A 27,593-nucleotide genomic window follows, 5' to 3' on the forward strand; every position below is an offset into this window, starting at 1 on the left:
AGGTGAATTGGAACGCAGACTATGTGCCAGGCCTCCTCACTTGACATCAGTGCTCGACCTCACTAATGCTCTTGTGGCTGAATAGACAAATGCCTATAGCCATGCTATAAGATTGGAGGTTACTATAACAGCAAAAGGGGGAATAAATCTGGAATTGTGATGTTTAACAAGCGCATGTGTGTATGGTCAGGTGTCTGCATACTTTTGGCCATATAGTGTACAGTTTATAAACTAAATCTATTCATGTTTGTTTCACTATGCCATGAAAAAGCTTGATCAAGGCATAATTTTCAGTGCCTGAAAGCTAGAAATTAAAACATTTTTAAGCAGGCAGACTGTATTTGCAGCCATGTTTGTTAAACTGGCTCATTAGTTACCTAACATGATCTTTGTAGAAAGTCTAGACAAGGTTAACTAAAGAAAGTTAATAAAAACATTTCTACATCATTTTGGGGAAATATATGTATGTTTAAGTAGAAATGTCAAAGTGTATTATAGGCGAAAGAAACAATTTTGGTCAAAACCAATCAGTCATTGTATGTTTGGCTGTTTTGCTAGAATTCAGCCACAGCAACAATCCTTTGGGTTTTCGCAGTGCCACACACTGCTAGAAAATTACAAGCGATCATGAAGTCTGATTTGTACCTTCATTCTTTCTCTTCAGAACCTCTACATAAAGAAGTACAGAGCCTGGCCTTCATTGACGTGGTGTCCAAACTACGCTCCCATGAGAACAAAACGGTGGCCCATCAGGCCTCGCTAACAGAACAGAGGCTAACTGCGCAGAGCTAAAAGACTCTTTAAACACACCACACACACTCCATCCATTCTCTGCCTGCCAAACCTTCCTATACACACTCAACCTCCTATGACTCCCACCGTCTCCCTCTGTCATGTGCCAAGGTATCCAGTCCCACTCAGCCTCCCTGCTATAAAGTCCCCGCTTCTCACCCAGCTCGTTTCACGCATGCGTTCAACACTTCGTAGGACATTGTAGACTGCCTTCTGCAATAGGTTGTGCGAGTGAGATAGGGAGCGTGCAACACTTATAAAAAGACCATAGCTGTGATAAACAAAGCATTCACATCTCATTGAGGAAGACGAAACCTGCAAAAAATAACAAAAAAAAAAGTGACTAGACAATAACTACATGAGGGCTAGAGGAGAAACTAGCGCAGCCATATGTTCATGCCGTGTAAACCCCACGTGTTCTGTGTAGCTTGAATACCTGCTGATTTTGACACCTGCATGTTTTTTTAAGTAGTCTAATTTAATGGTGTATCTGTGTTCAGCTAGCCAGACCTCGCTCTTTACGATACACTCTGCCCCTTTAATATATACGAATACCTGCCTTTGACATGTTCGAGTAGAGATCAAATGTGTTTGTACTGTACATGGGATGACAGGACCACAGAGAACGCTTTACATTTTAACCCCCCATGGTCCTAGTGCCAGTCATGTTCATATCTATGAAGTCACTTTACTGGAAAGAGCTAATTCCATTTCACTAGTCTGTTGAATTTTCAAACAGATTACTGTTGTCATATGGATATTATGAACAAATAATAGCATCTTGTTAACAATTAATAAGTATTTCTATTTGCTGCCCTTTGTCGAAGAGTTTATGAATGTTGTCTAGGCTGCATACACTTAGTCAGGATAGTGAAAAAAGATGTTGCTTGTTAAATGACAGTACAATGTTAATGTTATGCTATATAATCTGTTGGGATATAGCATGCTGTTTAACGTGACTGCCATTACACCAGGTATAACAACAGCTCAAATGGACATGGATCATTACAAGGCCATAAATAAATAATGCAATCAAGTTTCAAGAATGGGCTTAGACAAGTCAGTGTATATGAGTGTTTTATGTTCTGAGGTGGTTGGAATACTGCCAACAGTTCCACAATCCATGACCCCAGCATTGAATAACAACCTATTTTGAGTGTCTTAGATAATGTGCTCTCTTGAGTGCTCTCTATCAAAGGTGTACATTTGATACTGTGGTACATTTTTATTTCCTGAGCTGGATTTTGCATGTGTACAGGTTTGTCTTTTACCAACCCACTGAGTATCACAAAACATGCATTTCCACTGCATGTTGGGATACCGTACCACTCTGATGTGGCCACTTTATGTTCGATAAATGTTATGTTATTTATCAGATTTGTAACCTTAAGGAACCACTCAGCAATCCAATATATCTATATTAACTGCATTACAGATATTTAAACTCGACTAGTTGTTGTAAATGTCACTGATTAATTGTACATTTGGGAGATAGAAAATGATTATTAAAGACAATTGCTGGCGATGGAGTCCTGGTTTTATGACCCTTTATTTTTTTCTCATGAGCTGTTTTATAAGCTGTTCTACAAATTCATTTTGACCAATGAATTTTAAACCTATGCAATCCTTAAAGCTGCTTTAGGAGCACTTCAGTTAAACTGCCTTTCTGTTCTGATAGCTATCATTAAGTCTGAGGGAAAATGTTTCAGTAAGTGTTCTGGGCCCTGTAATCAACAACTAAAACATTTACACCATCTGGTTAAAACCTCTTTGCAGGGTGGCACCCTTCCTGCCTGTCAGTTATTTTGCACTGGAACATGCTTTACTCTCTCAGAGAACATTTTATAGTATTGAGAAAGGTGTTTCCAACCATCTGAATGGTAGCACATATATGAAACATTTGGAAAACACCAGCAGATACATGGAGAATATGATGCAATTAAAAAAAAAGTTTACTCAGTTCCCAAAATGTGCATTTTAGCATAATGTATAAAATTATACAACAAGAACACAAAAATCCACAACAGGTCCTCATTAATATTCAAATTTCCACTGACTGAAAAAGTCACACTATCCAGGAGATTAACTGCCAACTGGTAAGTAGTACAGAGCTTGCCCGGCAGTGTGTGAGTGAGTGTGTGAGTGAGCTACGTCACTGTGCTGTAGTCTTTTCTTGGGGTTTTTACTTGGATGCCAGTGAAAAGGTTTGTGACTATAGTGATAAGGACATTTAAGTTAATGTTACACTATACCAATATACACTGACTGGGCACGTTGTTAGGAGCACTATATTAAAACTGGCCTCCCTTTGCTCTCAAAACAGCCTCAAGTCTTCATGGCATGGATTCCACAAGATGTTGGAAACATTCTTTTCAGATTCTGGTCCATGTTGATATGACTGCATCACACAATTCCTGCAGATGTTTCAGGAGCACTTTCATGCTGTGACTCTCCCATTCTACCACATCCCAAATGCTGTTCTATTGGATGAGGTTCGATGGTTCAAGGTTTGATGTGTTGTGAATTCTGAGATGCTTTTCTGCTTACCACAATTGTACAGAGTGGTTATCTGAGTTATTGCAGTCTTTCTGTCAGCTAGAACCAGTCTAGCCATTCTCCATTGACCTCTCTCATCAACAAGGCGTTTCCATCAGCAGAACTGCTGTTGACTTTTTCTTTATTGCACCATTCGGAGTAAACTCTAGAGACTGTTGTGTGTGAAAATCCCAGAAGATCAGCAGTTATAGAAATACTCAAACCAGCCTGTCTGGCAACAACAATCATGCCACGGTCAAAATCACTGAGATCACATTTTTTCCCCATTCTGATGGTTGATGTGAACATTACCCGAAGCTGCTGGCCCATATCTGCATGATTTTATGTACTGCACCGCTGCCACACGATTGGCTGATTGCATGAATGAGTAGGTGTACAGGTGTTCCTAATAAAGTGCTCAGTATATGTACGTGACATCACTAAACATAATTTTCAGGCATAATGAATCAATTAAAGTGTGACAATGCTACATTTATAGTTTTCATAAACTACTTAAGTTACAAACTTGCAGTTACAAGTTCAGACATATTGTTGAGAGGTTTAAAGAATATTTAAACCCATACATTAAGCTCTGTTTTAACCTGGCAAATGTGAACATGTGAATGAGATCATGCATGACACAATTTTAGGGCTGATTTTGCACAACAGCAAATTCACCAGACTAACTACATGCACAATCCCTTCCTTACCTAATGTGGGACACAATGTCTGCAGGTGAAAAAGGATTTGTTTATTTGATAAAATGGGTAAGTACAGCACAGAATCAAGAGTTTATCACATATTCTGTCCTCAAACATTAGTTCATCTGAGTACAGTAAGCCTGCGTTAGAGAAACATTCCCTTATACATTTTACATCCTTACAGTTAACAGTACAGATTTTTTTCCATTATCTGACTTTTCTTCATTCATTCTATTTGGCTGTTTAAATAAACTGTATTATTTTTCCCCCATGGAAAACCACTTATGAAATCACTCTAAAAATACTTGGCTTTTATAGAAAGTGAATACTTTCTGAATACTTACTGAAGTGTGTTGAATTCAGTTTTTAATCTAAATTGTTAAGAATCCTTCAGAGCCATTCTCTGCTACTAACATATTACAGCTTAGCCATAACCTTGACCTCTGACCTTTTAGATTAGATTATAAATCACTTGACAATGCTTTCATGGGACATTCTGCTGGTGTCAGAGGTTGTTCACTAAAGATTATGGAATTTCACTTGATAAAGAACAGGTACATATCTTTTGAGATGTTAGGACACAACCAAGCGGTTATCAAAATTTAAATGTGTTAAAAGGTGTTGAAAAAGAAATAAGAAGTCACTGTCCACAAACTGGACCAAAATATTTTCATCAGTATAATAATAGCTGTATGTGTGTCTTTATGAAACAGTGTTAACTGGAAAATAAAAAAAATTATGGAACATAGCGTAAGAAATGTAGTGCATTCTAACAGTCAAACATCCCAAGACACACACACACACATTTTTTACATTTCATACACAGGTGTCTGGCATGTGAAATACTCTAGAAAGATCTGTATTCACACAATAAAATATAATGGTGCAGATCACATCTGTACACACACAGACACACACGACCTGATGAACTTGGCATGTCGAGTTCTGCTGCTGGCGCCATTACTCAAGTCCTGTAAGTGAAAAAAATAATTTTTTTATAGTTAATATAGTTCTAGTTTTACAGTGTAAAAGTGTGTTTAGGTCAGTCAATTACCTGGGAATGTCTGAAGGAACATTATCTTCAGGTGAACAAACTGCACAAGAGAAAAGAGAACAAATGACAGAGTTAATCAGATGTGTTCATCATCTGCTTCACATCAGTCAGCTGATCAGCAAGTTGCAGGATAGGAGTTGTTATGCCAGTTTGCAAATATCTAGCACAAGTGCAGGTAAAATTATAGGCCAGTATGGTTCTGATTCGATACAGATGGTTTATTCCAAATGCTCAAGAGATGAGGTCTGATGTCACACTATCAACAAGAAAATACTAAAACACTAAGACAGTGTAAATAAGACATTTTTGAGCTAGATAATAATATTAAATGTCATTAAATAAATGTGACCTTTGGCTGTATTACAGATAGCTATATTACGCTATGCTTATTGTTCAACAATTATTGGATTGATAAACCAAAACTGCTCGCTGTTTAAACTGACGTTGAATTGCAGTGCATTATGCGGATCACTGAGACTAATGCATATGAAGACCTGAACATAACTACTATCAATATAACTACTATCAATATAACTACTATGAAATGGGATCTAAAATGGCTGTGGCTGTAGTAAGTGATGGAACAGAAAATAATAAAATGTGCAGTGGTGTTGCCCTTCAAGACTGCAGCTGGTCTCTGCTGGTATAATATAACATCTACCTCATGCAATACCCTGTTCATTTTAAAAAGCCCTAATTATAGATATATAATGCATTCAGAAAGCATTCAGTCTCCTCCCCTTTCCTTCTTCATTTTCTGTCTGAATTCTGAATGGACAGTCTCAGACTGTTCAAAACAAACAAAAAACAAAAAAAAGGTTGAAAGGTTTGCCCCAATCGGAGGTTCCACAGCATGCTGCCACCACTATGCTTCATCATACAGATAAAATTGGTCAGGTGATGAGCAGTGCCTTTTATGGCAAGTGCCATCTGTGTGGCTGGACTACCATAAAGGCCTGACTGGTAAAGTGCTACAGAGATGCTTGTCCTTGAGGCAGGTTCTCTCATCTCCAAACAGAACCTCTGGAGTTTTGGTCACCAGCTGTGTTTTTTTTTTTTTTGGGGATCTTCAAAGCTTCAGAAATTCTTCATTTTCCTTCCCCAGGTTTATGCCTTGACACAATAATTTCTTGAAGATTAACTCTGTATGTGGGGCTTTATACAGACAGGGGTGCGACTTTCAAAATCGTGGTCATTTAACTAAATTTACCACAGGTTGGCTTTAATTCAGGCTGTAGAAACATCATTAGGATGCACCTGAATAAGTGTCACAGCAAAGGCTCTTTATACTTGTGTAAATGTGACAGGTTTCATGTTATGTAATGTGAAAACCTGCTAATTGTTTCATTATGTTCAGCAAATTGATACAAACAAAACCGTGAATTTAATCCATTTTAAAGTACAGCTGAAATACTTTCTGAATGCACTGTAAGCAATCAAGAACTACAGTTTTACTGAAATCTATGCTTTTAAGCAGGTTCTTTAGATGCAGTGCATGCACATGCTGCAGTTGTGGCTCTGTATTTCAGCACATGTTGTGAAAAAATGGCTATAAAATATTAAAGGTTATCCTATAAATATGCACATCTAATATTGTGTGAACCATGTGAACTCATGGCCCTTTTAATACACAATCTGTTTAGATCGTTAAGCAAAAATTCAATGATAGTTTTAACAATAACAAATGACCTGGAAGACCACAGTGGTGAATCACTGAGGATTACTTACAAAAAAGTATTAAATTTGCTGAACAGTTCAGCAGAATGTAGAATGTGCAAAAGATTACCATAAACAGGAGAATGACTTTAGAGTTTAAATGCCTTTAAATTTCAGGGACAAATAAACAGGCAAGATAAAGATGATCAGAGCAGACCTCCACTGAGCTTATTTCACGCAAGGCAAGTAGCAACTGAAATAAGCAGAAATTGGAAATGGTGGCATTACAGGCCAATTCGATCACCAGAGAAGAGCTGATATAGGGTCAAAGATTTCAGGCAACTAAGAGCAAAAAAATTTTAATTTAAGTTTGTTAGGTTGTGCGGTTCCTTGTGTGGTGCCTTCATTTGATGCTACTGTGGATAAACAGCAGTGATTTACCCAATACCCTCAAATTTACATTTAACATTCTGCACCTTAAGGGATAGTCAGAAACTAGCTGTTTTGAAACTCCAATCATTTCCTCAATGTTCCCTCTGTTTAGACTGGAACACCCGAATTTTCAAGAGCTTTCTGGATTGACCGGCAACATAACTGGCCAGCAACTATTTGTTTTCCTTCCTATTTTATTGGCAGCTGCCGGTATATGAGGAGAACCTCACCAAATATTAGAAATAGTGAGCTGACTTTTCCTCAGCCTAATAGTCATTGTTTCAGATCCAGTGTGCTGGAGTACAAAGCAAAAACAACAAAAAGTGACTGACCAGATAATTACATACTACACTGTAATGCTTATAAAAAAGACTGCTGGTGAGAAAACACCCATAATCTTGAGGAGGGCAAGATTGTTTTGGACTTATAAGGAAGACTTAGCAAAGCAAGCCAGCTTCTAACAGGCACAGGGAGAGAGAGACTTGGGGAGACATCAAAATGCTCAATGAAGTGTAGCGTGATTGCTCACGCAGCATGCAGAGAACAGAGATAAACAAAATGCAGAGGAGATGAGATGCAGGGGAGGAGAGAATGCATTAAAGAAAGCATTAAAATGTGCTACATTCAGACATCATCTGCTAGGAACATGTGAATCTGTCACTGAGTCTACATCAGTAGTTCCACCAAACTGGGGTCCGTGAAGCAGTCAGGGGGTCTGTGGGTTTATTTTGTTAGAATCCTCCATTATTGTTATACTATTATATTAGTCTTAGTGTTTAACTGAAACTTCAATAATTTAAAAATAAATAAGTTCTATAAGGTCAACTTGAATAACAAGCTTTACTGCTTCAATACATAGAACAGAATATTGCTGTACATATTTAAATAATAGGTCTAATAATTAAATAGTTAAATTATGTTAAAAATCTGTATTGAGGGGGTCTGTGGAATTTATTTTACAGCTAAAGTCCCTGTACTAGTTCATTAAGGACTGGTGTTAATGTAAGGCTTTAATACAAGTCTGTGGAACGTGACAATTTAAGAATACATGTTGAGCAGGCTTAGTTTATTAACCTGTATTTACATATCATTCTTAGGTATGGGAAAAGCAAGCTTACACTGATGCAAGGAATGTACAATTAGCTATGATCTACAAATAAAACTGAATCGAATCTGCCCATGCTAAAGTTTTATAATTGTTTGATGTCCCAAAACTTATATTCCTGAAATGTGTTTTTACTAATTGTGCCTGACAGAAGACTGACTACTGCTAAGTTATGAAAATGTTCCCACACTGTGAAAGAGAGTAGGGAAGGGAGAGTCTTGGAGGGCCATCCATGTCTAAAGGAACCTTGCTAAAGATGAGGGGGGGAAATAAATCATAAAGTGGCCTACTTCTGCACCCACCAGGTGAGCGCCTCCCTCACAAGTACACTGAAGCTTTCTCGCTGGAGTTGTACGGGGGGCGGTGGGCAGTGAAGGAGGGGGGCGGCACCCTGATGGAAGCATGAGGAGAAGTGAAGTGGTGACGTGAGTTGGCACAGCAATGGTCATGGTAGTGTGTCACACACTCAGACACACACATCGGTACATTCTCATATGTAAACAGAGGGGCGGTGGTGATGGTCATGGGGATGCCCCGTTTATCAGCATGGTTAAATAGTTAAAGGTATTGTAAAGTATGACTATAATAAGAACCTAATGGTGTCTGCATTACAGTATTTACAAAATTTCTTACATAAAAATAAATAACAAAATGACCATTGCATCTAGGATTCATTATGATAATATAAAGCCAAACACAGGTACTTCATTATTTATGAGTAGTAATATAAAGAAAATGCAAAGGAAGGCTTATTCTAACTTGGAAAGTGAACCAAACAGGCCTGTTCACCTACTGAGGCTACAGGATCAGCGTGCACTGTGTTACAGATGCAGCATGCATAAGCAAAGCAGACAGAGCTCTTCACTAATTCAAACTTCATTAGCTTGAACAGGTTTCACTTACCAGCTCGCCTGCACAGCTTCAATATCACTCACTAGATTCTGGGCCAGGCATATTCCAAAAATCTGCCAAACAGAAGGCAAATTTAGATAACCATATCATCTTACATAAATAATATTTCAAATAACACATTCTGTATATTACTCTATATAGCAATACAAAAAAATTACATTAAAATGATAAATTATTAGAAAGGTAAATAATTATACTCCAGGACAATGCTGCTTGATCTGCCATGCCATGCTGATATTATTTCATTTGCACTACTTTACCATGAAGCCCTCACATGCTGCACATTGTACATTTGCATAAAATGACCTTATACACTCACTGGGCACTTTATTAGGAACACCTGTACATCTACTCATCCATGCAATTATCTAATCAGCCAATCATGTGGCAGCGGTGCAAAACATAAAATCATGCAGATACGGGCCAGCAGCTATGGGTAAACTTCATATCAACCATCAGAATGCAGGGAAAAATGTGATCTCAGTGATTTTGCCTGTAGCATGATTGCTGGTGCCAGACAGGCTGGTTTGAGTATTTCTATAACCACTGATCTTCTGGGATTTTCACGCACAACAGACTCTAGAGTTTACTCCGAATGGTGCAATAAAGAAAATATATCCAGTGAGCACATCCAGAACAGCCTTGTGTCAACAGTCCAGGCTGGTGGAGGTGATGTAATGGTGTGGGGAATGTTTTCTGGCATACTTTTGGCCCATTAATACCAATCAAGCATCACTTGAATGCCACAACCTATTTGAGTATTGTTGCTGACCATGTGCATCCCTTCATGGCCACAATTTACTCATCATCTAATGGCTACTTCCAGCATGATACTGCACCCTGTCACAAAGCAAAAGTCATCTCAAACTGGTTTCATGAACATAACAATGAGTTCAGTGTTCTTCAGTGGCCTTCCCAGTCACCAGATCTGAATCCAGCAGAACACTTTTGGGATGTGGTAGAACGGGAGACTCGCAGCATGAAAGAGCTCCTGAAACATCTGCAGGAATTGTGTGATGCAATCATTCATGGATCAGAATATCAAAGTTTCCAACATCTTGTGGAATCCATGCCATGAAGAATGACCCCACTCATTATCAATATGGTGTTCCTAATAAAGTGCTTGATGTGGGTATATTTGCACAATATTGCCATCTTTACTTTGTACAATCACCTTGTACTTGTATAATGTCAATTAAGGTATTAACCTTAATCGATAAACACAGAAGGGTTCATGAACTTTACCTGTAACAGTGCAATTCCTATAAAGATGCCTGCTACTACTGTCAGGTTGTCCTGTAACCACTTCTCAAATTGAGGCACGCAGCCTTTCACATATATGTAGGTCTTTTGCTCGGCCTCCTACAGAAACAAATAACACAACAATTTTAAGGAAGATTACATTTATTACATAATACTATTCTGTATACAATTTCTCTCATAATTATTGACTCTGTTATTATGTTCATAGTATGACTGAAAAAAATGCAGTGCAGTGTTGGGTTTGCAGGCCATACAATGAATTTGTATTATAATTCCTGACCTGCAGAGGGCTCCTCATGCTCACTGTGTAATATCTGATTATTTACTTACACTATATCTGCATCACACTTTCAGTTTTGGCATTGTTTTTTTTTCTAGCTGATAAATAATAAGAAAACAGATAGGAGACAAAAAGACACCTTTAATCAGGAGTAGTTCTAAATTTTTCCATGGGTGAGTAATTTTGTCATTTTTGCATACAGTGCCCCTACACAAGATGAGTATAAACATAAGAAATAGTACAAATGTTTTCTATTGTGCTGTCTAGTGTGACTTTTCTCCCGAACATGATATATGAGGAATGGACTGAAAAAGAAAAGAATAGATCAACGTACCGATTTAGCCCTGACATCGTATCCACATTGTGTGTTGATGACATCCTCCTAAAGAACAGGAAGTACAGTATAAATAATAGTTCCTCTAATAACAGTAGCAGTCATTTTTAAGAATAGAAAGAAAGCAGTACTGTGGTATATGTTAACTGGTTAAGCTGGATAAAAAGGTTTCTGCTTATGGCAATGCTTATTGGACACTGCACTTTCTTTTATTTTACTGAAATTAATTTTAGATTAAGCAAATCCTAGTTTTGTTTTAGTGCCATGTTCTTATTTAACTAGAAATAACACAGTAAATTCTTCACGTATCTACTAGGCCTGACTGCTGAAGTGATTTAATTACACACAGGAAGGAAAAAACATTCAGCCAAAATGTTTAATGCCTTCAGATGATGAGCTACAGCTTATTAAATAGGAAAAGGTTGATAGCTCATGGCATATTATAATTAATGCTCTACCATAAATGGGCTCCTCTGACTCACTTGCTTATTGAAGTGTTTTTTAATTATTTATTGTAATCTGATACTGCAAACCATCAGATTGTCCTGATCATTCTGTTCACTCTCAGCATCACAGGAGTTGCACTTGGAGTGGGATTCGAGTCCCACCACTCAGAGTTTTGTGGAGAGACAAACGGGTTAAGAAGTCTCACAGATTATCACTGTTCTGCTGAAGATAATCAGCTCTACATGTCCTCCCCCAGAGGAGATCTCAATCGAACATCAACATTTCACCTTGCTTTACTGACATTTCAGCCTAGATGAAGGATCAGCTTAACCTTTTAAAGCCAAAGCTTCTTCAACTGAAAATAATTAGGTGAGCTTGCAGGGTTGCCCTGTTTAATATCAGTAAGATCAGCCTCTATCTGCTGGAATCTGTGAGAACTCGTCATCCAGGCACTCGTCATCTCATAACTTGACAAGTCTTACACTCTGTTGCCAACTTGTACTTGTACAATTGGGAGGGATGGCATTACTGTCTCTCCTGTCAATCAGAGCGACACTAGCCAATCATGTATGCAGAAGAGGGCAGTTAGAGCTATCATCTGACTGTGTTATGCTGCCCTGTGATGCAGAATGAGCAACAGTTTGAAAAGATGTAGTGACTGGATTAACATATCTCTCAGGAAGCAGACGCTAGTCTTCACATTGCCTGGTTGGTAGCCGTCATGTGATAGGGGGAGCTAGCGATAAGCAGCTGCACTAGCTTGAAGAGATTGTACTGTAAAAGGTCAGTGTTTTCATAGACATGAAAAAAACTATGTTTTCATAAAACTATTATTAAAAGCAAATCAAATACAACCTGTTAAGCCATGCTCTTATCGATATCCATTTTATCTATATTTTCCCTCATTTGTCTCTTACCGCTGGGTCCTTGGTGCAGCAGGAGAAGGGAACGCCACACTTCTCTCGGCTGGGGTTGGTGTCTGTGCAGTTGAAGTAGATGTTGAGATTCCAATCATCAGCTCCAAACGCCCCACAACACTCCCACTGCACACATGAGATCATAACATGTTCTTTCTGGTCTTACTTCCACTGGATCTGGGCTCGTATATACAGTAGAAAGCTCCGGAGAGTAACTATTAAAATAACCTTAGAAGTCTATTTACGACTAAAAAATTCTTAGTTAAAAGCTGGGAGTAAAATGTGTTATAAAGGTTTTCAGAGGAGATCTTAGGGAGGAGTAGGAGTTACTCTTAAGCATAAAGTATGGCTTTAACATAAATGAATCAACCACACTTAACTTCTGTAGCACGAGCTAACAGAAGTGCACAGAAAATAGATGTTCACCTAATAATAATAATAATAATAATAAAAACACATTTAATAAGCTGCAGTCTCAGTGATTGCAGATTTAATGCTACTTCCACAGAGGACATTCAGTCCTACAGCTACAGCTTCATATTTAGGGATATGTTTGAGATTTAGCCTGTCTATTTGATGACATTTGATTGTTCTCTGTTCGAATTTAAATACAAACCCTGTAGCTGAGTTGGAAGAAAGTATTTGGTCACAAAAACAAAAGACAAAAGAAGCCACAGACAAACGAAATAGTCTATTAATTCCACACAGAACAATTCACGGTGTTAAAACCTAGACATAACATTTATTTATTAATTTATTGTTCTTTTAATGCCATGCCATCTCATGGTTATTTTCATGCCAAGGTGGATAAAACAGGACATTCCGTAAATTCTTACAGTATTACAGCAATAAAATCTTACAACTTTTCAACAGTGTCAACAACAGCAGCTATATAAGGTCATTTACTTTATTTGATAAGAATTCTAGAATTTTTTTTTTTTTACTTTTACTGGGGAGACATTTCAGAAGACTTCTAGATACATATCATACGAGTAGAAGCGCTGTCTAGTGTTGTTAAGAGCAGGACAGTAGTATATGCTTTATTCTTGTCTTACAGAAATCACATGTTGGTGGTTCTTTACCATTCAGTAGGAATGCATGTGTAAGTCCTGAGTGTCCAATAAGGCATCTTGTGTATACAGTCTGATTGTGTCTGGATTCAAAGGGGAAATGAAGGAAGTGTCTTTCGTTTATAACAGGGTTGATTTTGTATAGTTTGTTATGAATGCACTGGTCCCATTCCATTTGCCATTTTTTGAGATGTACAAGCTCAAACAAGGTTTGAGATCTGATAGTGGGATTTGAATACATAACATTTATATCCATACTGGCTTTGTGACAGGTGAAGGAGGACCGTGTGGTTGAAATGGCTCATTCTGTGATCTGCCACTCCAGCAGAGCTGTTAGTTGTACAGCAATGGCCCAAGACACAGCACTTCTTAAAGTATAACAGCTAAAAGCCAATAATACTAAACGTTAATGTGTGAGTAAGTGCTGAATGACTGGCAAAGATAAGAAACACTTTATAACTGAAATTTGCATTTATTCTTATTTACAATCCACATATTACACTGTGTTGTTTTACTTTTAGATCAAATGAACTGAGCAGGCGGATGACCACATATGTGGTGTGTCCTGGTTGTGCCTCATTCAGCCATTATTGCTTTGTTTCTTATAGTGCTGCTGGAGATATTTGATAACTGATCAATTCTATGACTAGGATAACATCTTCATGAGCTCTGCATCATCATCATCAACATCATAAATCAATTGCTATGTTAGCTTATGCTGATAGAGAGTGCTTGGTCATCTCTGTGACAGGGTCAAGCCTAAACTCCGGCATTGATTTAGATTCCTGGGCGAGGAATCTCTCAGGAACTGACCTGGCAACTGCAGTCAGATGCAAAGGCCCCAAAACTGGGGGCTGAGAAGTTGTTTTGTGAACTTTGTTCACATGATGAAACACATATTTGTTTTACACTTTAGCTGTAGGACTGCATGCAAGTAGCACAAAGTGGACACAGTGTAGTGACGTGGTATTCAAAATGCACAGAAATCCACTGTGCAAGTACTACATTTGCCAAATTATTATTGAGAGCTTCCATTTTCCTAAGGTGGCTTGTCTGCCAAGAAATATCTGATAAAGTTTCAATTCTGTGAAACAGACAAGCTTCAGCAGCCCACTATGATGAACACTGCAATCATGTCAGCTAAATAAAAGTACGAATAATACAGAAAATAAATAAGAGCTGCATTGTGGGGATTCTGCCTGTTAGAGCCCACATGATGTAGAGCAGACTGTTACGGTAACTGTCTCCATGCACTGCCTTTGTGAACGGAGATGTAGCAATCGTGGTGTCTTTAATGCTTATCCTAATCTTCCTCTCTTTTTCCTCTCACTTTCTGTCTCATCTACTCGCTCATCAAGCAACAGTCACTATTTTGCTTCATCTATTTCACAATTATTTTTCTTTCTTGTCTTTCTTTTTCCTGTTTTCAGTTTTTTTCTGTGTCATGCAATGAACATACTTTCCCACTTACATATTCCTGAGTGAAGTCGATAAGATTTTGTAGGTCAATATCATCTCTATAGGCTCTGATGTTGTTATTAATGAAGAAGTTGAGCTGGTCTTTGATCCAGTCCTTAAAGACAAAGGCAAGGACCCCAGCTGTCAGTTCCAGGAAGAATATAATCCCCAGGAACACAGAAAACTAGAAGAAGAAAGAACACATGAGATATTATTATTAGTTTGTTCAAGTAAAGACATACATTTAAAAAATAATAATTTTGTGACACTAAAATAACAGATGAAAAGTTGCTACGTGATATAGAAGACTGCCACATAATATAACATGGAATTGGAAAATGTACAGAGTTACTGGCAACCTTTATAAAAAAAAAAAAACAGGTTCAAAAATCAAAACATAGATGCAATGAGTCATATTTCAATATAGGAATGCTGTATGAATTTATTTTAATAATTGTATCATCTTACAACGTGAAAGACACTTTAATGGAGGGATCTTGGTCTCTATTTCATACAGAACATTTCAAAGTTCTTTATATTCTTTGGTTTGTGCATGTGAACTGTCCTCTTTCTTGCAAGACTGTGGTCTGAGATAGTGTTCAGATCAGGAGACTGTGATGTCCACTGCAAAACAGTGACTCTGTGTTTCCACACCCATTTCTCTGTTGATTCGAGTGTATGCTTAGAGTTGTTATCTTATTGATGGTACTATATATGGCTAAGTCTTAATCAATGCCATCAATCTTCAAAAAAGCCCCACAAAAAAGCCACAAAACATCAAAGATCCACCTCCAAGTTTTAAAGTAAGTATCAGCTGCTTCTCCCTGGGCACAATAACCAGTGTGTTTGTATTTTTTTTTTTTAATATGTGATTATTTTGTATTGAAAACTTTAGTTAGCCCCATTGTGGTGGATGACAGATTTTAGAACACAGAAACAGAATATAGTGTAAGGCAACAACAGAAGCTCTGGAAACTGAGGGCAATATTAAAAAAAATAATAATAATGTCAATAATTCCGGATTTGACCATTTGAATAAAGTTTTTTTTTTCCCAGGTTGACTGTTTAAAAAGGATACTATGGAAATGTAAACATAGACTCACAAATTTGAGGAGGACGGTGTTCTCTCTCAGAGCTCCGATGCAACCAGCAAAACCCAGGATAAACATCACACCACCCACCACCAGAAACAGCCAGACAGGGTCAAACCCACCCAGATCAGTGATGGAGGAAATGTTTGAGAGCACGCCCTGATGCAGAAAGACAAAGTTAGACCCTATTCAGATGTAGTATTAAGATCTCATCAGTGCACAGCTGAGAAGGTCCACACCTCGTATATTCATGTGTCCTGAATGTATCCTCACTGACCACTTGGGATCACATTTCTTGACAAAAGTTTTTTCCAGAAAGTGCCAAAACACAATACTGGTTCAAAACAACACAGAATATATACATATTTAGCTGTTGCGCAGCATTTTCTAATTAAACTGTTGCGCACTTTTACTGAGAGATTGGTCAATAAAAGTTACTCATACGATCAATGGAAGGCTGCACAGCATTTTGTGGAACTTTTGCTCTACTAATCACTCTTCATGTGCTTTTAATAACACCACTACTAAGAACATAAACAAAAAAGAAAAGCAAAAAGAAAGTAAAACTTGCAGACGCATATTAATTACTGTGTAGGGGGAAGTGTAAGAGTGAAGGCCTGTGCTGTCAGTGTTCAGGGAATTAAAAGGGACTTTTGACTTGACAGCTTTATAGTTGAACAGTGTAATGTTTTCTTTAACAGTAACATCTGGCATACTGAAACTCTAAATACGCCCCTTCCAATCCCAATATACTTTAAAGTCCAAAATCAACACTAACACTGCATGCTGTGTTGTAATATTCAAAAACAATGTTATATAGCAATTCTTAATGAAGCAGTATTGAAACTTGCCAAACATCCCTGCACACCCATACCCAGTGCTGACCACTTGAGAGAGATGTTACTACCAAGTGTGAACAGAGGAAAGAGAGTGGAAGGTCAAGTGAGACATAACAGATGGTCATTTATGTAAGAGCCCCAGTGCACAGCATAGTGAACATTGTTTTGGCTTTAGTAAATGTAATAAAATAGAATAATGTTCAGTATGTTATTCTTTGTGCATAAAAAAACATAAGTGTGCTGTTGGCTTTGATTCAGTCTATGGTGGTTTCAAAAACAGACGCATCTCTCCTGAGAGCAGGCCAACCCAATCTAACCAACCTGAACATCTGGCTCTCTCACATGAACACTGAGTTTTTTCTAAAATTTCAAGGCGGTGTCCTCCGTGCCTTCAGTGCCTGCCATGCTTATCTTTACAGTTACATCCTCCCCAGGCTACACTGTGTACTAATCTGTCAAAATGTGAAGCAATGCATCTGAAAGTGAGACAGAATACAGACAAATAACTGAGGACAAACAAATTACCCAAATATAGTATTTCCAGAAGTACTTTAGATGCATTGGCTTGAATTGAGTGGTATATATTTTAGCAAAAAGACTAAAATATATACCACATAAAGCCTGTACAGTTTTACTCCTACAGTCCTACTCTGCACACTTTGGTTAATATCTGCCTCTTTTAGGTATACAGTACCTGAAAACCTGTGCTACCTCATCAAGCCCACTCTGGGTTAGCAAACAAAGGTAGCTTGAGGAAGATAATACAAATCGACTCAAGAGGTGCATCTGATTGACACTGCTGTGGAAAGTACTCACTTCAAACTGCGTTCAACGCGTTTCGACTGGGTCAAATTAGGATTTACATTAAGAATTGGCTGTAAAAAATCAAGAAAAATAAAACAATAATAATAATACACATTACTACTCAATCATGTAGAATGCAGTTGTTTTGTGTGTGTGTTTTTTTTACCCACTTTTCTCCCAGTTTAGTCAATGCCAATCACACTATTCAATGCCAATTCCCACCCACTAGCTGAACAAAGATTAGCACACCAACTACACCACTAAAATAATTCCTTAACCCTCAACCCTATTTAAGGGGTCAAAGCTCCCTAAAACCATTTGCCCTGGAGTCCTCTGGAAAGAAACCCTTTGTTGCAAGGTTCTACATAAAACCTTAAAATATTCCCTCAGAGAGACAGATAAGAAACAGGAAAAAGAAATGTCACAGGGCTGCTGAGCACCTGTATCTGTACACATGAGCTGACAGAAGTTAGAGGAAGACTGTTCTTCCCTCTGAAAAGCAAGGCCATTTACAGCAAGCTCTCAGACCCCTGGCTATGGAAGACTGTGGCATTATTGGGATCTGAACTTGTGATCTCCTAACAGTGGATGCTGAGTCAGTTTCTATGCAGTACTGGAATGTACACTGCAATTTCATTGTTTAACAACTTAGTTCCATTTCATTATTCAACACTACTTCCATCTTGGAAGGTGAACATTTTTCAGCATACTTGATTTAACCTAACTCCAGCGAATGTGTTTTTGACAGTTTCTCACCTTCTCACTCCATGCCCATAGTCCAATCCCCAGGAAGGCCACCCCCAGCAACTAAAAAAACAGAAGAAAGGTTCAGTAATTCAACACTTTATTCTAATATTCACCATGAATTCAGGATTCCACCTGGATACATTTATTTTAACATCTCTCTTTACATATATACTTATGGAAAAATCTAACATAGTCAAAGAACAAATTTTGACTCTCACACTACATGAAAAAAGTCTAAGGAGTGCACCAGAAATGGGAAATGAGACCAGGGGTCAGTGAGTGTGAAAGTGTACTGAATTTATGATCATATGCAACATTCATTGTGGTAACGGTCAGGCCTTAAAATGAGAGGAGTCAATGCAAGACATCTGAACACATCCCTAGGTACTGTTTGAGCCAAAATAATCCATTATTTTTTTTAGTAACAACAGAACTATTGGGAAAAAATGGCTCTGTTACTATAATGAAAGTAAAAAGGCATTCAGGGATCATTTTAACTTTACAGAGATTATTTTGCCCTCAGAGGAACAATGGAAAAGTGTTAAAATGTACCACGATTTGTTAATATGAAACAAACAGTCCTCTCACATTTTTCACCTATGTAAACACACACTTACACCAGCCATCAGAAGGACCAAGCATAGGCAGGAATTGTGTGTTGTCCATTTATTTGATGTTTATAATACCAATAATTGTGATGATCTCTCCTAATAAATATTACAACAGTATAACATTTAAAGTCAAGAGTACATCACTGTTAAGTAATCAACAAAATATGAGGGTTTAAACTGCCAGTGTTATCAGTGATTTAAGCATGTAACTCCTTTCAGTGTCTAGCACCGGGTGGACCAAGTTTGAGCTTTCAAAATATATTTACAGGAAGCAATAAAGTGTGCCAAGCTCTCCAGAAAGCTCCAGTAACCCTAACCTTGTGGGCAAAATTGTATTCCCAGTGTGAGATTGGGACTGACTGACAGCGATGTTTCCAATTATCAGATTTATTGTTCAGTCTGAAAAATAACATTTCACAGAAATTCTGCATTCTGAGTTCAATAGTAATCTCCATGATATGAATGCTAGTATATGGACACCTGACCATCACACCATTATATGCCCATTCCAAATCCATGGCGATTCACATGGAGTTAGTCCCCACTTAGCTGCTAGAACAGCCTCCACTCCTCTGGGAAGGCTTTTCACTAGATTGTGGAGTGTGGCTGTGGGGATTTGTGCTCATTCAGCTACAAGAGCATTAGTGAGGTCAGGCACTGATGTCAAGAAGGCCTGGTGTGCAGTTGGCATTCCAATTCATCCCAAAGGTGTTCAGTGGGGTTGAGGTCAGGGCTCTGTGCAGGCCACTTGAGTTCTTCCTCTACAACCTTGGCAAACCATGTCTTTATGGACCTTGCTCTGTGCACAGTGGCACTGTCATGATGAAACAGGTTTAGGCCCCTTAGTTCCAGTGAAGGGAAATTTTAATGCTACGGCATACAAAGACACTCTATGCAACTGTGTGCTTACAACGTTGTGGCATCAGATTGGGTAAGAACCACATATGGGTGTGATGGTCAGGTGTCCACAAACATTTGGCCATATAGCGTAGTTCATAAATGATGACATGAGATCAGGAAAGCTCCTGAAACTAGCTAGGTTAAACAGGAACCAAACAATAACCTGGCTTTTAACAAAGTTTGCCTTCTTCTCTTTCTTAATAAATATAGCTGCAGGGTTTTTAAAAGCAAACATATACACTTTTCTGTATTGCATCAATAAAAACTCATTATTCTTAATCGCATGAACTCATTGTACATGCACCTGGTCTGATACTGAGAACAGCGATGCTTTAACATTGCACTCACTACAGTGGGCCAGTGTGTTTAATTTTGTTAGTAACCTGATGCTGTTAGTAAGGCAAGGCCTGAAGTCATCATGGTGTTGGTTTTGTTTCAAGCATTAAAAACATTAAATACATTTGTCTGTTCAACTAGTGGGTGTGGTGTGAAGGACAGCTCTTGCACTGGATTTAGGGATTTAATTAATTTTTATAGAGTTAAATCAAATGTTGTCCAAAATCTTATTCTTTCAGTAAAATGTTAATATTAAATGTTAATATTTTGTGAATACGCACAATACAGCATAACATGACCACTTATTCTGCTACTTCCATTATGCACATACATTTGACCTGACATCCTCTTCTCCCAATGATTTTTATTACATTAGGTCGTATAAATTGTCATAGTGATCCAGTAAACTTGTACTGTGTCGCTATATATGACTGACGTTGGACAAGGGAGCTTTCAAGGGAAAACAGGAAGCATTCAGCAGTTCTCAGAAGACCGGATGTTTGGCTCCTTAGATCTTCTTTTTTGAAGGATCAAGAGACCAAACAGTCAGAGAGAGAGAGAGAGACAGAGAAAGAGAGAGAAAGAGAGAGAGAGAGAGAGAGAGAGAGACAGAGAAAGAGAGAGAAAGAGAGAGAGAGAGAGATTGAATGAGAGATAAAGTCTATAATACTGAGCAAGGGGTCTATGCATAGCCAGAGAACAAGCCACTGAAGTTCTATTCATATTTCCAAGCTGTATATGATCAGAGATCTGCTCTTATTTTAAACAGTGTATGCAGGGTTTAGGGGAGAAAGGCCCTTTTGCTTGCTGATGTCTTTTTTTAGCTCATGAAAAGTTCAAAATCCAAATGTCCACTGCTCCTTCCTCTGTGCTGATTTGTTTGATTTGTGCTGATCAACACATAATGGTCATCTTTTCATTCCCCGCCCTTCAGGGTTCACAGAGCACTTGTTATTGCGTGCAGTTCCAGTTTCTTAAGTAAGAAATGAAACAAATCTGAAGTTTAGAATCGACTAACACAGCAAAGAGCTTATGACTAACATCTATTAATTTTCTGATATTTAGGAATATGAAACAAATTTTAAAAAATACTCATTTAGTATTTTTTTCCTGCACTACAAATAGATGTGAAAAAATAGCAAACAAAACTGCTTTATAAGAATAAAAACACATATTCTGCTTAAGACTTATGAGTAATTTGAGCACATACAGTTTCATTCTCCTTTTGGAGGGATAAGCATTACAAATCCATGCTTTTATCTTTTAACATGAACTAGCAATTTGGCAAAAATCATAAGACTAATTTTTTTTCAGCCTGGATCACGATCCACGATATGATCAAGATTAGTTTTTATTTTAGTTTTTGTTACTATTTTGCAAGTTACTGAGCAGAGCAACCAAACTAACTACCTTACTGATGAAAATATGGCACTACAAGAAAACATAACCTCAAAGAAAAAGTATAACAGAGACCAAGTTAGCCAAAGGACCCTTTCAAACTAATTATAATAAAGTGCACTTCCCAACAAAATGTAACCACTTCCAAATGTTAACAATTTGAAAACAATCTCTTGGCATTCTGTGTACAGCTGAGGAGTGGCGCTGTCAGAAAAATATTTGCGACTTGGTAAAGTGTGATGAAGAGATTTTAAGAAGTTGCTTAAAGTTGCTTTAAAAAAAAAAAAAAAAAAAACATTTTGGTGGGTATTATACAGTATGTCTTTCCAATGCTTGTTTTTCATTGTTTTTCTTGTTTTCTCATAAGGAGTGCATTTTCAAATGTCTTTATTATTATTGCTGTTATAGTTGTTTAGCAATATTGGTCTTGCTTGCAGGGCTGTTACACTCACGTGTGCACTTTGTGTTACCTGGCTTTTGGTATACCCTTTGGGTTACTTTCTTCTGAGGTGGTTAAACTGGTTCGCTGCGTTTCCTCCAGATGTGCCAATCTTTCTTTTGCAAATGACTGTTGTTTGCACCGTGTCTGATGTGTTCAAACCACTTCCACATAACTGATGTTGAATTTTTTAGGCAATAAGTCCATGCTGCCGAGAGTTGAAAAACATAAACTCTGGAACTGTTTGAAGTCTGGTTCATAAACTCGGGATGCCATGTTTGAGCAGTTTCAGCATCATTTCTCGGTAAGAACAGATTGTGTGTGTGATGTGCTATAAAACCAAACATAGTTCAAATTAAGCATTTCTTAAATACTTCAGGACTTGAATTCCTGTAGCTGCACCAGGGATTATTTCTCTAATGATGTGCAGTTCACACCTTGAATGTTTTTGATGTCCTAAGATTCCCTGTGTGTAAGAGTATCCTACAGAGTGAGACAGCAATCTTCCTCACTAGATAGCTCATAGTGATTTGTACATTCCTATTTCATCTTCACCTGATGAGCTTTCAGAGTTTAAGTCAAAAATTATATTCCTGGAAATTATTGTTTGCCGTGTCCGTTGATGATGTCGATAACATTACTGTGGTAATGGCTTCGATCTAAGAAGTGAAATTTTACGTGGCGAACACAGACAAGCAGAGTGATCCACACAGAGAAACGTCCCAGTGTGGTTATAGGTAATATGAGAACTTTTTGGAATGCTGCTTGTCCAATCAAATTAGTGGACTGGAACTAACCGTTGTATAACATACATGATAAGCGCTACCTCTCCTTACACACTAGGCAGAAGCAGCAGAGGTAGTAGCATACAAGCATGAAGTCTGCAAATGGGAAACTGTCTCGAAGCATGCTTATTAATAGTCCAAAAAGATAAGCTAATCAGAAATTAGCGTTATGGCATGTGTCAAACACAACGCCCAAATCCATGTTTCACTTGGCCTCTGTAGTACACTACTGCTCAACATATTCACACTATCCAGAGAGCAAACCCGTAGTGTAGCCATCCGAAGGGTAGATACCGTAACCTGCCATATATATACACATGTGCAGTCTTTTTCTACTTGCTACATGCTACATTGCTACTTGCACTTCTGGTTAGATGCTAACTGCATTTCATTTGCTTTGTACTCGGTACAATGACAATAACACTGAATCTAATGCAATCTAATCTAATTCTAGAACTGACTGTACATTTACATGTCAAACCCAGTTAAAGATTTATTGTAATACAATTTCTGCTAAAATAATAAAAATATATAGTAATTGTGCATACATTTTTAAATCCTCTGTTGTTACATGTTGGAAACTCAGGTATTAATGTATCAGATTCTGTAGGAAAAGGACCGTTTTATTAGTTTAATCCATCTAGAGCTGTATTAAATTTCTGGAAACAACAACATGCCCTCAAATGCTGTTGAGTGGTAGTCTCAATATACTGCATGAACTGTGTGCAAAGATAACCAGATTATCTCCTGTCAGTCTTGTATGATAACTTAAAATAGTGTTTACAGATATTAGGGGACTTTATAATCATATCAGCCCATTCAAGATCTCTGCTGGCTTATATTCCTAATCAAATCCTCCATTTACTGCACTCTGAACACCTCCTGTACTTCAGTGAGCATGGCAGGACTGTTTGTCTAGTAGGATTACTTGCCTATATTTAAATTATAAGCTTGCTTTCTTTACTGTAGCTTAGTTAGTATGATTATAAGACCCAAATGCATACAAATGCATAAACTAATACTCACCATTTCTGATAAAAATAAGGAAGACAAACAGGAACAGTCAAAGCTGAGGTGGTACACAGCATTCACCTACTGTAGGACGTAGCTGTACAACAGAGCAGCTATATTTAGACACGGTGCACTGATGAGAGTGATAATTATACGTCTATCACGTCGATGAGACTTGATGCTAAAACATTATGTGCCCTTCCAATGCTTCACTGACTGCAACAACCATTCACATGAAAGCATCTGTTCTCTTATGAAGCCTAGTGAAGGAATACTGCTCTCTGTAGATTTTATAAAAAATAAATAAATCTTTTGTCCAACATATCCTCATGTTCCACCCTTGCATAAATTCTTAAAATGGAAACAAAATGGAAAATGAGCCACGCTACAGAAACCCTACATCATGTACCCAGTATACTGTCATCCAGAAAAACAAAGGAGTGCTTTCATTTGAAAGAACAAGCTAGTGGAGCACGGCACTTAGTTTGGAGACCCGCTCTGAAGACAAACAGAACATGGAAAGTGCATTAAAGTGGCCTACAGTGTAAAGCTGAAAAATTACTGACCAAAGACCATAAAATTAAAGACCAATCTGGACCCTTAAAAAGGGTTGCTTAAATTGTATTCACTTATTTTGCTTATTCTTTTAAAAATGACAACAAATTTATTCAAAAACATTACTTAAACATGGTTACTTTTTCAGTAAAAAATTACCTGAATTTTACTCTTATGGGCAAATTTTATTTATTTAATGTGGACTAATCTGGTCAACTATGAAAACTCATTATGTTATTGTATGTTACTGGATGCTTTATTTACTCTGTCGTGGTCACATCTAATAGAAAAACAGTAGGAGTGTGAGAGTAACATTTTATTTTACTGCTCTAAGGGAAGTTTTAGATGGGATACAGACAGGGTAAAGCATAAGCCTGGAAGCAGGTGACAAGAAAAAACATCTGATTTGGTGTTTGAACTATACAGTTTATGTATATTCAGTAATAACATCTATTCATTCATCTTCAGTAAGTGCTTTATCCTGATCAGAGTCACACTGGATCCAGCTGATACTGGAAACAGCTGATCACAGTAAAAGCAGCATCTTATGCACAAATGGATCAATTAGTAATTTCAACTTTGAGAATAATTTGTGTTGGAAAACTGGATAAACTGAAGCTTACTGCTTTAACTGGCTGTACCACACATTAGCAAGCACAGAAGTATACTAGTGTTGCAATATCATTCAGTCAGCCATTAGGAATGTGTTGACAAAAGACCAGTAGTTTCCAGCTCCTGACACATTTACAGTCGATACACTGCAGAGGTACTGCCCTGCTGACAGAGATATAGATCTTAGCGCTAGAAACCTACCAAACTTGAAAGTGTTTCATTTAGGGAAGATGGGACAAATTCAAAGGAAAAGATTTTAAATATTAAGAAAAATCTAGGTCACCTTTCGCCCAAAAGGTAGCTTTAAATTTTACATCCTCGCATTTTTAGCTCTAATTAAATATTTAATAAGGTTTGCCTAAGCTAATCAGGATTCTCGGGAAAAAAGGGCAGACAGCAGCAGAAGTGTCAGCACTTACAGGAGGAATAAGGCCAATAAAAGTTATTCCATCATCCTGAAGTGGAATCTTAGTATGACTCTCTGTTATATGACGGCAAATCTATACCTGTTTGTGGAACCTAATAGAAAAATATGTCTATAATACCATTAAAGTGTTCTCTGTGCATACTTCAGGTACAAACACAATCATATAAAGACCTTTATAACACATAAGATAACAGAATAATGAACCAGAAAAGTGTTACACCACAATATATTGATTATTAGGCTATGATAGCACAAAGACAACGTTAAACCCAAAATGAAATAAAAGTTCCTGTGTTGGAGGAAAACAGAAATCCCCCATATGAGATCATATGACTTAATGGAAGTGATGACTGGCTTGATAAAGCGTGTAGGATTAAATGCGCGCTAAAGGTGTGTTGATAGACAGTCTTCTGTTTTGGCACTGCACTTAATCTGACAGCAGAGGACTGAGTAATACATGATGTTACTGTCACTGACACAGTAATGCAGATTAGCTGTAGATAATAAACCATAGAGTATGTATTATTAACAGATCCTGTTAAGTGAAAGGAATATGGAAAGAAAGTCATCAGGAAGGAAAAACAGAAAAATGCTAGATATGTATGTATGCATGTATTATTATTATTATTATTATTATTACTATTATTATTATTATAGGGACATCAGACAGACATATTTGGCTCCTCCAGCACACCTGTTTTAGTCATTGCTTGGGTTGTTAGGAGCTGAGAAAGAGCAACAACGTGGACCAGTTTTGAAAATATCTGAAAATATGAAACAAACAGCATGCTAGCTTACTAGCAACTGCACCTACTACGCTGACATGTTATTAGTAGAGTAGTGTGCAGTCTGTACGCAACCTAAGCTCATGATAAAGCTGATTATCACTGAAACGCGCTCGACACAGTGAACGCTGCATGAACGCTAGAAAACACACTCCTGACAATGTAAGCATGCCAGAAAAAAGCGTTTAAAAGCAGGAGGCTGAAAGTTTTAATAGCTCTCTGAAGAACGTAGAAAAGAAGACTGCTGCTTGTATATAATAACTGAAAATGGATGGGAAAAGACGGTACACTATAAGAATGAAATGGGAGCAGTATAGAGTGTTTGGGTTTAATGAGACTCATGTGATCAGTAAGAGGAGGCTGGTGTGTCTGTGTTTACTGGGAATATTTTTCAAAAGATCAGTATGAGTGTCCTGTTAACCGAGTCATGGTGATTTCTCCTCGTCCTCCTGTCACAAAGACACCATCTTTTGGATAACATTAACCGACCAAACTAACAGCCGAGCATGGCCTTAAAAAACAAACAAACAAACAAACAAACAAAATCAAGGCAAAGTTCAAATAAAACATGCTCTTACCCAGAATATTATGTTAAATCCAAATATAAAATATTTGATGCAGCAGCTGACTTCATGTCCATTGTAATGCTTTCCTGACATCATTGGTGCTCGTCCACATATAAAACCCCTTGTGCTGCTGCTTACATGTGAAAGGCAGGAAGACAGTAGCAGGTTCAGCTTTTTATCTCCGAAGCGACACCACGCTCCCCCCCACTGTCACTATCCACACAGAGACATAATGCAGCCCTGCAGCCAAACAGTAGCGACTTTAATGTATATACACGGGTCGTGCTGTTAGTCAGAAGCCTCTGGTGGCTGATAAACGCAACAAATCTCGGCCTACTTTTGCGCTTAGTCTAAACCGTTGTCTTGAGGCTCCGTGTACTCTTGACAGGGTTGATTTTGATGGACCGAAATCTCGACCAATCGAACGGTGCTCTCGCGAGAAAGCGGTAGGCGGGACTACAGACAGCGTCACTGTTTTTCTCATTCGGGTTTTGTACTCCAGTGTCTGATACTACGTGTTTGTAAAACTTTCTATCTTGTCGAAAAATTGGTTTATATTGGTTTATATTTATAATATTTCGGTTTAACATAATTTATCTTTTATGCTGGTAAATCAAGTTAAGACTACACTCTCTTTAGGGTGTATATAATTTAATATGATTGAATTGGGCTGTTTTAAAATAAAGAATAAACTTGTACAGGGAATTAAACATAACAGAAAAAACTAAGAA

The 27,593-nt window shown here is 37.7% G+C and overlaps 2 protein-coding genes across 5 annotated transcripts in view; one reads left to right on the top strand and one right to left on the bottom strand.

Moving 5' to 3' along the window:
* rap1gds1 (RAP1, GTP-GDP dissociation stimulator 1) overlaps positions 1 to 2,321 on the top strand; it is a 33,612-nt gene extending 31,291 nt beyond the window's left edge. For all 3 annotated transcript variants that reach the window (XM_026936697.3, XM_026936699.3, XM_026936698.3), the window contains one exon: positions 665 to 2,321. In XM_026936697.3, coding sequence (XP_026792498.1) covers positions 665 to 792 — 128 coding nt within the window. In that variant the 3' untranslated portion in view covers positions 793 to 2,321. The remainder of the gene's footprint in view (positions 1 to 664) is intronic.
* A 1,736-nt stretch (positions 2,322 to 4,057) lies between these two features.
* On the bottom strand, positions 4,058 to 27,277 carry tspan5a (tetraspanin 5a). 2 transcript variants are annotated; one of them, XM_026936920.3, is made up of 10 exons: positions 26,875 to 27,274; positions 18,447 to 18,497; positions 16,060 to 16,206; positions 14,970 to 15,140; positions 12,429 to 12,554; positions 11,065 to 11,112; positions 10,433 to 10,549; positions 9,179 to 9,240; positions 5,083 to 5,122; positions 4,058 to 4,999 (listed from the first exon to the last, which is right to left on the bottom strand). In XM_026936920.3, the coding sequence occupies exons 1-9, from the start codon at positions 26,956 to 26,958 to the stop codon at positions 5,110 to 5,112; spliced, it is 819 nt and encodes a 272-aa protein (XP_026792721.1). In that variant the 5' UTR covers positions 26,959 to 27,274; the 3' UTR covers positions 4,058 to 4,999; positions 5,083 to 5,109. The 2 variants fall into 2 exon arrangements, with proteins under 2 accessions (XP_026792721.1, XP_034159892.1); XM_034304001.2 differs by lacking the exon at positions 16,060 to 16,206 and having other exon boundaries at positions 26,875 to 27,277.
* Positions 27,278 to 27,593: the final 316 nt, after the last annotated feature.

The sequence above is a fragment of the Pangasianodon hypophthalmus genome, chromosome 4 (assembly GCF_027358585.1).
Source record: "Pangasianodon hypophthalmus isolate fPanHyp1 chromosome 4, fPanHyp1.pri, whole genome shotgun sequence".
NCBI classification, from domain to species: Eukaryota; Metazoa; Chordata; class Actinopteri; order Siluriformes; family Pangasiidae; genus Pangasianodon; species Pangasianodon hypophthalmus.

Coding starts and splice junctions, on each gene's coding strand:
- tspan5a (XM_026936920.3), bottom strand. CDS start 26,958: ATGATGTCAGGAAAGCATTACAATGGACATGAAGTCAGCTGCTGCATC. Junction 12,555..14,969: donor TCGACTTCACTCAGGAATAT/GTAAGTGGGAAA, acceptor TCATGTGTGCAG/TGGGAGTGTTGTGGGGCGTT. Junction 11,113..12,428: donor GCTGCACCAAGGACCCAGCG/GTAAGAGACAAA, acceptor CCTGTTCTTTAG/GAGGATGTCATCAACACACA.